At 47.1% G+C, this 12,374-nt stretch overlaps 2 protein-coding genes across 7 annotated transcripts in view; both read left to right on the plus strand.

Moving 5' to 3' along the window:
- The window catches only part of LOC309353599 (C-C chemokine receptor type 5-like), a 113,747-nt gene that overhangs the window by 10,372 nt on the left and 91,001 nt on the right, over window positions 1-12,374 (plus strand). For 2 of the 5 annotated variants that reach the window (XM_081883033.1, XM_081883031.1), the window contains 2 exons: window positions 1,144-1,189; window positions 3,601-5,074. In XM_081883033.1, coding sequence (XP_081739159.1) covers window positions 3,609-4,688 — 1,080 coding nt within the window. In that variant the 5' untranslated portion in view covers window positions 1,144-1,189; window positions 3,601-3,608 and the 3' untranslated portion in view covers window positions 4,689-5,074. Of the gene's footprint in view, window positions 1-801; window positions 1,321-3,600; window positions 5,075-12,374 lie in introns of those variants that run through there. The other 3 variants (XM_081883030.1, XR_014161940.1, XM_081883032.1) reach the window with 3 other exon arrangements.
- TOPBP1 (DNA topoisomerase II binding protein 1) overlaps window positions 11,308-12,374 on the plus strand; it is a 32,540-nt gene continuing 31,473 nt past the window's right edge. Inside the window, exon 1 of one of the 2 annotated variants that reach the window (XM_081882909.1) lies at window positions 11,308-11,447. The gene's annotated coding sequence lies outside the window, so the exon portion shown is untranslated. Of the gene's footprint in view, window positions 11,448-11,473; window positions 11,493-12,374 lie in introns of those variants that run through there. The other variant, XM_081882910.1, reaches the window with a different exon arrangement.

Genomic DNA, 12,374 nt, shown 5'->3' on the forward strand with positions numbered 1-12,374 from the left:
GGGAAAAGGCCTGAGGTGTTGTTCGGAGGAAATCTGAAAGTGTGACAAACCGTTAATCTGTGACCAACATAACATTTGTAAGCTTTTTTAAAAAAAATATTTTGCATTTTAGCTATTATTATCTGAACTTCGACTAACGTTAAACTATTTGTGTGTTCCCTATAGAAACAGTATTTTTTTAAAATGCCACAGGTAGTTTAAATGCTTTATTTTTCTTGTGTGACCAACATAACAGTTTCGCAAAATGGATCATTTATCTGTAACTTGGCTCATTGTTTTCTCTAAACATATGAATAAAACACTTCACCTGCAGCAATAAGAGCATATGCTTCATTATGGATTATCTGAAAAACATATGTGATGAACAGACAACGTTAGTCGGTTTTAAAGAGGCTTTGTGATAGTTAAAGGTGTATTGTAAAAAGAAATAGAGATGAAAGGATAATATTAATTGGCAATATATCGAAAATGCATAACAAATAGAAAATATGGATGATTGGTGGAGGAGCTGGTGGAAGTACAAAAACTGGAAATTTGAGAACATGGTTGTGTTGATCAATTTGTAAAAGAAAATTTAATAAAAACTTATTATAAAAAAGAGCATATGCTTCATTACTTACAGTAATGTTTATTGGAAACAGTAGGAAAAAAGGTTTCCTGGCAAATGACCTGCAGCCATCAGAACAGGACAATTCACTGCTGGGCACCCACAAACAAATGCCTCCAAATTAAGTGCAGAGGACATTTAGCTATGTATTCACAAGCTGAAGTCAGCATCAAGTCCAAGTTGGAAGTGCTAATGGGAATTTACACTTAACCATGGGCATCACCCTTATGAGTTGTTTCGTTTCAAGCCAGCATCATTTGCAGGGCAGGCAAAAGTCCCTTTTTAAGCAGAGGATTTTACACTAATCAACATCATAGCATATCGCCTGGTGAACAATTTTTATTTTCCATTTCCCAGTCTCAAACTCTGCAGAGTTCCCAGGCGACACCAGAACTTCAGTGGCCATTTCTGCTTCTTTCAGGGGTGATCACATTGCCCACTGGGACATTATTCCCCGTGTTTGTACTGTTTTGCTTTAAATGGTGTTAAAAAGTAATTTACACCTTGTGTTCAAGACTGCCTTCAACCTTTTGCAGGGTTGTAACTGTTCCCAGAGGCAAGGCGAGAAACCTTCAGCTGGAGGTGAGTACTTGTATTTCTAGGTCAATAGTGTCGAACTTCTGCCCTTTGGGCCAACCTGGGCCTACCAGGCTTCTCCATTTGGTCTGTCAGGCCATTTGGGGCAAGCCAGAGCCACCTGCACTACACCTGATGTCATAAAAGGTAAAGGGACCCCTGACCATTAGGCCCAGTCGTGGCCGACTCTGGGGTTGCGGTGCTCATCTCGCTTTGTTAGCCGAGGGAGCCGGCATACAGCTTCCGGGTCATGTGGCCAGCATGACAAAGCCGCTTCTGGCAAACCAGAGCAGCGCATGGAAACGCCGTTTACCTTCCCGCCGGAGCAGTACCTATTTATCTACTTGCACTTTGAAGTTCTTTCGAACTGCTAGGTTGGCAGGAGCAGGGACCGAGCAACGGGAGCTCACCCCGTCATGGGGATTCAAACCACCGACCTTCTGATCGGCAAGTCCTAGGCCCTGTGGTTTAACCCACAGTGCCACCCCTTACCTGATGTCATACTGGTAAGGAAAAAGCTTGACCAGAAGGGCACAGCTTGCCCAAAGCCACTCTGTGCCGCTCCCAACAACCAGCCAAGCCTTTGGGGACCCAGCGCTAAGCACATTTGCTCTCCCTGGAGGACTTAGGACTTTCAAATTTCAGTGGCGCCCTGTGCAATGCCAAAATTCGGTGCTCCCTGCCTCACACCTTCCGTTCTAAGTCATTGTTGTGCCCCCCTTCCAGCTTGGTGCTCATTGTGGGCAAAGTGGTTGCACTCCCTTATATTCACCTCTGGGAGATGGATGCTTCTGAGGTCATGGGCAGCAACACAGAGGAGGAATTAAGAAACGGGGAAATGGAGTAAGCAAAAAAAGGGTGATGCGGCAAACACACGTTACAAGGCATGTAAGCGATTAAAAAACCACTTTTCGCATCACCATCGATTACCGTCTTTTTCGCCCCATAGGACGCGCTTTTTCCCCTCCAAAAATGTGTGCGTCCTATAGGGTGAATGCAGGCTTTCGCTGAAGCCTGGAGAGCGAGAGGCATCGGTGCGCACCGACCCCTCTCGCTCTCCAGGCTTCAGGAAGCTATGCGCAAGCCTTGCAAGCCCGGCGGGAGGTCCCGCGGGTTCACAAGGCTTGCGGGCAGCAGCCTGCAGCCCGAAGCAGAGGGAGCCCTCCGGAGGGCGCCCCGTGCTTCGGGTGGGTGTCCGCAAGCCTTGTGCACAAGACTTGGGGCAGCAGCCGCGGCTGGGAAGGGGGAATTTTTTAAAAAATTCATTCCCCCCCAAAAAAAAACCTGAGGTGTGCCCTACAGGATGAAAAATACGGTACTTGATTTTAGTTCCAGAAAAATAACATATCACCTAGTGACAGTAGAAATGTTGTGTGGTTCCTACCCAAAAAATGAAGGAAGGAGCAAACCACAAGGCAAAGCTTGAGATAGTGTGTGGTTAAGCCCTCTGTCCTTCGACCACATTCAAGCTTGAAAAATGTAACTATAGCTCCTCCAAATGGCAAGAAAAGTAGTTGCAATGTAGACTCTTCCGTTTCTACACGGCTGACTACTAAAGAAATCCTCAGCGAAATTTTGCCCAGTGACATACTGTACACATTTACTAACACTCTTTGTCAGGGAGTGGGGTGGGAGGAGACAACACTTTTCACAAGATAACCATTTCATGTTGATTTTTCTGAGCTTAGTTACAGCTACTGGGCATCCAACAGTTTCTTCACGTTTTGTTAAGATATCTTTCTGGGCTGTACAAAATTTTGGTCAACATCCAAGGGTGATTTCATATGGCCATCTTTTTTGAGTGACTTTAATGAAAATGAAACTACTATATACTAACAATGGTGAAGATGCTTTCATACGGCCTCTTTCATTTTGGATACAGTACGACACTTTATTCAACAGAGGATGCTCATTTGTTAAACTGTAAGTGATCGATGTGGAGTGATGCGATGGGTTTCTAAGGTTTACAGTAGACTACCTCTAATTTCTCTCTCACTTCACGATTGTAATTATGTACAAAATATATGTACTGTGCAATGTGGGATTCAGAATGTGCTGAAACAGTATAAACAGTATAATGGAAAGAATGGCATTTTGGCAATAGGCTCACTGATTATAATCACTCCTATGCAACTGTTTCTGCACAGAAACACAACGCTGTTATTATTGAGTTGCATAATTGCATATCTGTAGATTGGTGAAGTCCCAGCAGTTGTTGATCTTTAATAAGTGTGTGCTTAGCCCAAACATGAAAACATCTGCATGAACAAAATCTATTATTTTCTGTATTTTGATTTCTCCCCTCCTGCGTTGCAAGTTCAATATATTCTCCTATGTATGGAAACCAGCATTTTATGATTACAGTGCATGCAGTGTGGATGCGTAAATATAAATGAGCATATCTTCTACAATTGCAGGGAACAAGATGCCTACTGCTACCAGCACAGCAGACTACTACGAAGATGTAACAACCACAGAATACGTTTATGACGAAACAGCAGAACCATGCCTAAGTGCCAGGGTTAATGAATTTGCTTCCCGGTTCCTGCCACCGCTTTACTCTTTGGTGCTCATATTTGGCTTGCTGGGCAACGCACTGGTGGTGCTGATCCTCATCAGATATAAGAAGCTCAAGAGCATGACTGATATCTACCTGCTCAATTTAGCCATCTCGGACCTGCTTTTCATCTTCACACTCCCATTTTGGGCTTATTACGCAGCGCACCAGTGGGTATTTGGAGATGCAATGTGCAAAATTCTCTCTGGGATCTATTACGTAGGCTTCTACAGCGGAAGTTTTTTCATCATCCTTTTGACCATCGATCGATATCTAGCCATCGTCCATGCCGTGTTTGCATTAAAAGCCCGGACAGTTACCTATGGCATCCTCACAAGCGTTGTCATGTGGGGCGTGGCAGTCCTAGCCTCTGTGCCGGTAATGGTCTTTAACAGGTTACAAAAGGAAGACAATCGCTCAGTGTGCACTCCTCATTTTTCTTATGAAAATCAGATTGTCTGGAACCAGTTCTTTACACTGAAAATGAACCTTATAGGCCTGATCTTCCCAATGATCGTCATGACCTTCTGCTATGCACGGATCATAAACACTCTAATGAAATGCAGGAATGACAAGAAGAGCAAAGCGGTCCGGCTGATTTTTATCATCATGATAGTTTACTTCATTTTTTGGGCCCCATACAACATTGTTCTTCTGCTACAGACATTCCAAGATGCATTTGATCTCAGCAACTGTGCCTCCATTAGTAATTTGGCTATAGCGGCGCAAGCGACAGAAACAATAGCAATGGCACACTGCTGCATCAATCCTGTGATCTACGCTTTTGCTGGCGAGAAGTTCAGAAAATATGTTTGCAGCCTTTTCCGAAAGCATGTGGCTCTCCACCTTCCGAAAATATGCCTCTCTCTGTATACAGAGCCCCTGGAACGTGCCAGTTCTACATACTCCCAGTCTACTGGGGAGCATGACATGTCGGCAGTGTTGTAGTGGCTTTCCAGAGAGAAAAAGTAAAATTTACTTCTACCAGTGCAACTTACCAGATCCATTTGAGCTTTGCAGTCTAAACTCAGTTTAAAAGGGCTGAGTTGCTTCCGACAAAAGCTGCTTTTATGGCAAGAGAGAAGATCTGGGTCGGATATATACTGTAATTGCTTGGCTTACGTCAGCTCAGAAGCTGAGTGATAAACAAATGTTACGTGCAAGGACACTGGAGATGTTATGAACATCACCAGGGGTTTAATATCAAGCACATTTTATACGCTGCTCTCGGTTGCATTTGAAATCCATGTGTGTCTTTTTTAAGATAGGCAAATGTATGCCAAATCTAATCTTACACGAATGTCTGCACAAATTAGCATGCTATAGTTCCTTGCACAAGTTTGGATTTGCATTTGATATCCCGCCTTTCACTCCCCTTCAGGAGTCTCAAAGCGGCTAACATTCTCCTTTCCCTTCCTCCCCCACAACAAACACTCTGTGAGGTGAGTGGGGCTGAGAGACTTCAAAGAAGTGTGACTGGCCCAAGGTCACCCAGCAGCTGCATGTGGAGGAGCGGAGACGCGAACCCGGTTCCCCAGATTACCAGACTACCACTCTTAACCACTACACCACACTGTGAGCCTATTGCTCTGTCCTTAAGGACACTGAACACCCTGCTCCCACACCCAGTTTGTTTTCTGCATTAACAGACAAAAACCATGTCTTCATTTCACCACCTGTAGCTAGAATGTTGGAAGGGAGCAATGGCTATCTAGCGCCTTCCTGCTTAACATGATCATCCACTTTCCGGTCCCCGACAGATCAAACTATGCATCTAAACTATGTTGCATCTGAAGCAAAGGGAAGGTAGGTGCACTGAGAAAACAGCAGAGTAAATAGCAGTGTAATTTCCTTCCCAGTTCCAACCATGGCAAACTGAGCCACTGGCACGCAGACAACCTACCCGCCAACTCTTCCCAAGGAAATTATACTGGGTGCAGGATCATTGCACTTAACGTCTGGTCTAATGTTGGTTTGAGGCCTTGTACTGTTACGATGCCGCAAGCCTGAATGGAAGTACTTTTCCTCGACAGCTTCTGCAGACGCGCGCATACACACACACACACACACACACACACACACACACACACACACAGAGAGAGAGAGATGGATTATCATTTGGGGAATGTACAGTTGTACCTTGGTTTTTGTATAGCTTAGTTCTCGAACGTTTTGGCTCCCAAATGTTGCAAACTTGGAAGTGAGTGTTCTGGTTTACGAACTGTTTTTGGAAGCCAAACTTCTTACGGGGCTTCCGTGTCTTCCAATTGGCTGCAGGAGCTTCCTGAAGCCGATCAGAAGCCACACTTTGGTTTTGGAAGTCGAACGGACTTCCGGAACAGATTCCGTTCGACTTCCAAGGTACGACTGTATTAGGCTGGGCCTGGAACAGGTATACAGTGGTACCTCAGGTTACATACGCTTCAGGTTACAGACTCCGCTAACCCAAAAATAGTACTTCAGGTTAAGAACTTTGCTTCAGGATGAGAACAGAAATCGTGCTCCAGCGGCACAGTGGCAGCAGGAGGCCCCATTAGCTAAAGTGGTGCTTCAGGTTAAGAACAGTTGCAGGTTAAGAACGGACCTCTGGAACGAATTAAGTTCTTAACCTGAGGTACCACTGTATACATAAAATCTGCCTCCAACTCCTATGGGGAAAATAATGAAGTGCGGTTGCTGTGAACCCCCATACTGTATTTCCCATTCACTACTTCAGCATCAAATTGCTGTATATTAAAGCCCTATATAATGTCGATTAAATCCTTCCTCTCCCAATAATGATGTTTGCCATCTTTTTATTTCCCCAACATGTTTTTCTGGAGTCACCTCTGTCACACAGCTAGAAACTTAACCAAGACTGCATGGGGTGGTGGAAGTAAAAGTGCAGGTCCCCAAACATACCCTGCTTATCATAATATTCTTTTCCCAGAACATATAATATAGTCAGTACCTAATAGCTCTTTTCTTTTGTTTTCCTCAGGGACCAACACTCATTGTGTGGGAAATGGTTATTATTTATTAAATGTATACCCCACCCTTCTTCCCCAAAGGAGCCCAGGGAGGCAAACACCCAAACTAATTAAATCTCTGCAAACAATTGCAATGCAGATGCAGACTGGGAAATATCTCTACAGTGGTACCTTAGTATGTTCTGGGAGTCCGTTCGACTCCTGAAACCGTTTGAAAACCAAGGTGCGGCTTCCGATTGGCTGCAGGAGCTTCCTGCACTCAAGCGGAAGCCGCGTCGGATGTTCGGCTTCTGAAAAACGTTCACAAACCAGAGCACTTCCAGGTTTGTGGCGTTCAGGAGCCGATTTGCTTGGGAGCCAAGCAGTTTGAGTACCAAGGTAGCGCTGTACTTAAAAGTACTTTTGGAAAAGGAAGGTCTTCACTAGGTGCCAAAGAGACAACAGAGACAGTGCCTGTCTAATATTTAAGGGGAGGGAATTCTGAAGGGCACAACCTTATAATGTGCAGAACAGTCCTCCCGATAAGATGGTATCTTTAGGAGGCCCTCACCTGCAGTGATTGGTCGGGTGAGACAATCTTTTAGGAATCCTTGTCCCAAGCTGTATAGCAGGCATAGGCAAACACGGCCCTCCAGATGTTTTGGGACTACAACTCCCATGATCCCTAGCTAACAGGACCAGTGAGGGATTACGGGAACTGTAGTCCGAAAACATCTGGAGGGCCGAGTTTGCCTATGTCTATAGGGCTTTCTAGAGATCAGTATAGAGCTTTCTACACTCTCCAGATGGGTAACTGGATAACCCAACATGTTTATTTTCACTTCAGAACAGCAGAGCTGTTTTACCAAACCAAGACAGCTTTGAGAACATCCTGTCAGGCCAGTGGCCCATCCAGACCACCATGCCGGTCTTACTGTGGCCAACCAGATGTTTATGGGAAGTGTTGCAGGACCCCCCCCCAAATCATTCAGTTTGTACAAACTCGACACACTCACACATGACATACGTGAGCTTCTGTTATACAGTAAATTCAAAGAAAATCAACCATACATCGGATCGGCACCGTTCCACTTTTATTTTACTCCATGAAGGAAGGACTACAAAATGGGGAAGGTTTGATAGAGGGCAGCCATAATCCCTCGAGCGTACCAACATGTCCACAGGAACCCTACCCAGTTGGCATGCCAACCTTGATGGTCCCAGACAGAAGACCATCACACTCACAAAGGACCTGCATATGGGAGTGGATTCAGCACGGACGGAAACAAAGGACAATGATCAGATCTTCCCTCTGGGGGCAGGAAACTGCAAACTCCCCTTTGTCCTCTGGAAATTACTCACGGGGAGGGGGGAAGGTGGAACAGGCTAGGTGACAAGACACTCAGGTTACCACCACAACTCCTCCCTCAACCCCTCCTCTTTGTGATGTGTCCATGATGTAGTCATGATGTAGTTATGATGCAGTCTTGGGGGTGTAGCATGGGGGATTCGTAGCTAATAAAAGTTGGGGTCTTCTTTTGTTTAGGGCTTCCATCATGTTTCACCTGGTGGCAGGTGGGAGTTCTGTCGCGACAGTCTTCAATAAAGACCAAGCCTACTGACTGCTGTTTTGCTCTGGTATTCCTGGCTGGTATCCTTGTTTTTTTGTCCAAGGGAGCCCTCAGATTTCTCCGTTAACAGAAGACCATAAGCAGGAGATGAGCTTGATAGCACTTACTCCTGCAATTGGCATTCAAATTACTGCCTCCAGCTGTGGAGACAGATAAGTAAAGAAGCAGCTAGTTGCCCTTTTCAAATACTTTTGCCAATTACTCCATCCCGATTATGCCTCACCAACACTATAACTGAAGACTTTCGTTGAAGTCTCTCTGGTTCAACTCTGACTGACCGAAGAACCACAGGCCTGTTCTTTGCTGCCCTTTTGCCATCTTCCTCTGGCTCTCCCACCAGATACCAGAGCCTACCGTTCTCCTAGCTTCCTTGGTCTACCATAGGGTTACCAGATGTCCCCGGTTCCCGGGGACAGCCCCTGGATTGGCAAATCTGCAAATTCCGCCCCTGGAATGTCCCCAGATTTGCAAATCTGTCCCCGGGAAAACGTGGCAGCAGCAGACTGGAGCCAGCCTGGTAGTGCAGTTGGCTCTGGCTGGCTTCAGGAGCTGCTTGCTACTCTGGCACCTGCCATTTTTCCTCACTGGAAGTCCCCATATGATGTGTCTTGTGTGCAACACACCATATGGGGACTTCGGGTGAGGAAAAATGGCAGGCACCATGGCAGTGAGCAGCTCCTGGAGCCAACTGCACTACCAGGCTGGCTCCGGACTGCTGAGGCTGCCACAGCTGCCCCCACTGCCAAAGGGGAACCGGGGACGCCTTGCGGTACAGATCCCTATGTTTTGACTGATTGAGGGCAGCCATTGCCCATTTTTTTAAACACTGCACATTACGTTTCACAGGGTTGGAAAGAAACGCTTTGCACCTTGCCTGGCAGAGAAACCGCACACCTTGAGCCCCTCCTGGGCAACGGCCACCCACCTGCTACTCCCGAGCCTCTCCCGATCTGTCAAAACAAAGGGGGAAGGGGGCAGGAGATTGGGGAAGGCTCGGGAGTCACAGGCAGGTGGTGCACCATTGCACAGTTTTTTAAAAACTCTGCGCATTTATGTTTCACAGGGTGAAAAAGAAGGGCTTTGCACCTTCATACAATATACATGTGTGCTTGGGCCCAGGGTCTTTTGTCTCACCACCCCCACTACTGACTCCCTGTTGTTACTCAGCTTCAAAAAAAAAAAAAAGTGTCTCTGGATTCATTGAAAAAAAATCTTGTAGCCATAGTCTAGCACCAACCAATCACACTGTCCAATCAAACATTCTAAACCTGCAACCACCAATTGGAATATGGATCCTTCTTTTGCATACGGAGAGTCCTAGACAGAAGACTCCTCCTCCCACATCAAATTCATCACAATACAAATGGCAGAATGTTAAAACCAGTGGTTCTCAAAGGGTTTGGCAGGAGATATTCCCGCATTGCAGGGGGTTGGACTACATGATCCTTGTGTTCCCTTCCAACTCTACAATTCTATGATTCCATGATTTAACATTTCAGCATGGTATAGTATAGTATCAAAATATTTTTTTAATTTGCAGAATATGGATAGGTATCTTTTCAAAATTAGATGCAAGTGCATCAAGTTATACCGAGGACAATCCTACTTGTGTTTTCCAATGTTATTTCTTATCAATAAAAAAAATTGGTGTGTTGTGCCGTAAGCAAATTTTTATTGTGAAAGTGTGGCTCAGAGAAAAAAAGTTTGAGAACCACTGTGTTGAATAATACCCATTAAACCACGGTTTGAACAAACAAGGCTTCTTCACACAACCTCACAAAGAGCTTCTTGACTTCTCACCACTGATACTTAGCAAAAGCCTTAAAACCGGCAAATGCGCAGCTCCCATCCGTCCTCTTAGCTGGGAGCTGGGCTGCCCACAATGAACCGAAACAAGCTCCCAAACCAGGGCGTACTTCGGTAATATGCCCCCTCACCCCACGCTCCCAATATTTGTTATTTTCACAATAATTCCTTTTGGTACATGAAATATACTCGGAGTCCAGTGTGGATTTCATGCTCTTTCTTCAGCTCATAGTAGTGAGGAATGGAAGTTCCCCCCGAAATGTCTGCTTTGTATACATTATTTACACAATGGGCCCCACCTGATTGGCTAATTCCGGAATACTCCTGTAGGCTAATCAGATTGCGGATTCACTTGCACCTGGAGCTGGATTGGGTGGCTCCTGCGGACCAATCAGACTAATGCATTCCGAATCCTATTGTTCTAAGACCAATCAGACTTCTGCAATTTGGATCCTATTCAACTCAGTACATAACAGTACAGTTGCTTTTTTATAGATCTTCTCAGTAGCTACCCATATATGTATAGGCTTTATTAATTATTACTATTAGCCCCCTCCGCTCGGCACCCTGCACCGGGAAACCGCCAGCACCGCCCTAAAATCGTGCGCTGCTCTAAACAAAAACCAGGATCCTATGATTCTAAGAAAATATGCCCAACAAAACTGCATGATCAAGTGACTTCCGCGCGCGCGGTAGGACCCCACCCCCCCTGCTAAAGCACCACGGGCTTGTGCTCCACGCTTCCTTCCACGAATAATAAAACAAAGCATTATTATTATTAATATTATTATTATATACCCCGCCCATCTGGATGGGTTTACCCAGCTATTCTGGGCGGCTGCCAACAAAACACGAGCACGGCGTGGAGCTCGGCCGCGCATTCACACGTGAACCAAACACGTGAACACCGCTCCTCCCTTAGCGATGTACTTCACAAGCCTCCTAGGCAAGAGGGGATTGCCCGGCGGCTGCCGCTCCCACGCTGAGCTTTTGCACCCGGCGCCTCCCTTTCCGCGACGTCGAAAACCACCTGTGTATTTTTAAAAGGGGCCGCACTATCTCTCTCACTCGCGCGCGGCTTTCCGGCTCTCGTCCCTAAAGCGAGGCGCCGCGAGAAGCACCGAAGGAGTTAACAACATCAATAAAAAACGCAGGGCGGGGAAAGGGCGCGCGCTCGCTCGCTCGCGAGAGAAGCGCTGAGGCGTCATTCACGCATGCGCACTTCCGGCTCCTCGTCTTTTCCCGCCAGCCTTCGGGAGGTTATGATTCTGGGTCCCTCTGAGGGGAGGAAGGAAGCGGCGGCGGAGAGCTGAGGCGACGGGGTAAGCGGAAGGGGAGCGTCGCCTCGGCCTTTTTTCGCCCCTGTGGTAGGCGGGCACCCCCACCCCGTCACACTTCTTCGCCCTCCCAGCCCAATTTGCCTCAGTCGCGGTCGGGGCTTTCGGTTATGAGCCGTTCGAGGCAAGGAGAGGCTGAGGGGGGAGCGGAGGCCTCCCAGGGCTCCCAAACCCCATCGCAAGGAAGAGCTTTCTGAGGTCTTCGGTGGGGGCTCCTTTCCCCGGATGGCCGCGATACTTTGGCTGAGATTCCCGGGTTGGGCTAGATGACCCTTGGGGGTCCCCCTCCCGCTCTCCAGTTCTATGATTCACGCACCCAAACCAAGCAGGAGGGAACTTCGCTGTGCAGCACAATGCCTGCCTTGTCCTTTTACCTGCCATGTGATGTGCGGGGCAGGTGGCCGTGGGTTCGTCCCACTGTATCCCCACAACCTGGCTGCCTGGTGCACTTGAGGGCAATGCACCTTTCCTTGCAAAAGGCGGTGCAGGATGCTAGACTAAGATGGGCCTTTGACCCCGACCCAGCAGGGCTCTTCTTTGGTTCTTAAACAAGGGGTCAACAAACTTTTTCAGTAGGGGGCCGGTCCACTATCCCTAAGACCTTGTGGGGGGCCGGACTACAGTCATATCTTGGGTTGAAGTCGCTTCAGGTTAAGCCTTTTTGGGTTGCGCTCCATGGCGACCCAGAAGTAACGGAGCGCGTTACTTCCGGGTTTCGCCGCACGCGCAGACCCTCAAAATGACGCCGTGCACGTGCGTGGAAGTGGCGGATCGCGACTCACGCACGCATGGATGCGGCTTGCGTTCGCTTCAGGATGCGAATGGGGCTCTGGAACGGATCCCGTTCGCATCCAGAGGTACCCCTGTATATTTTGAAAAAATTATAATGAACAAATTTCTGTGCCCCACAAA

Source organism: Podarcis melisellensis, assembly GCF_964234715.1.
Source record: "Podarcis melisellensis genome assembly, chromosome: 12".
NCBI classification, from domain to species: Eukaryota; Metazoa; Chordata; class Lepidosauria; order Squamata; family Lacertidae; genus Podarcis; species Podarcis melisellensis.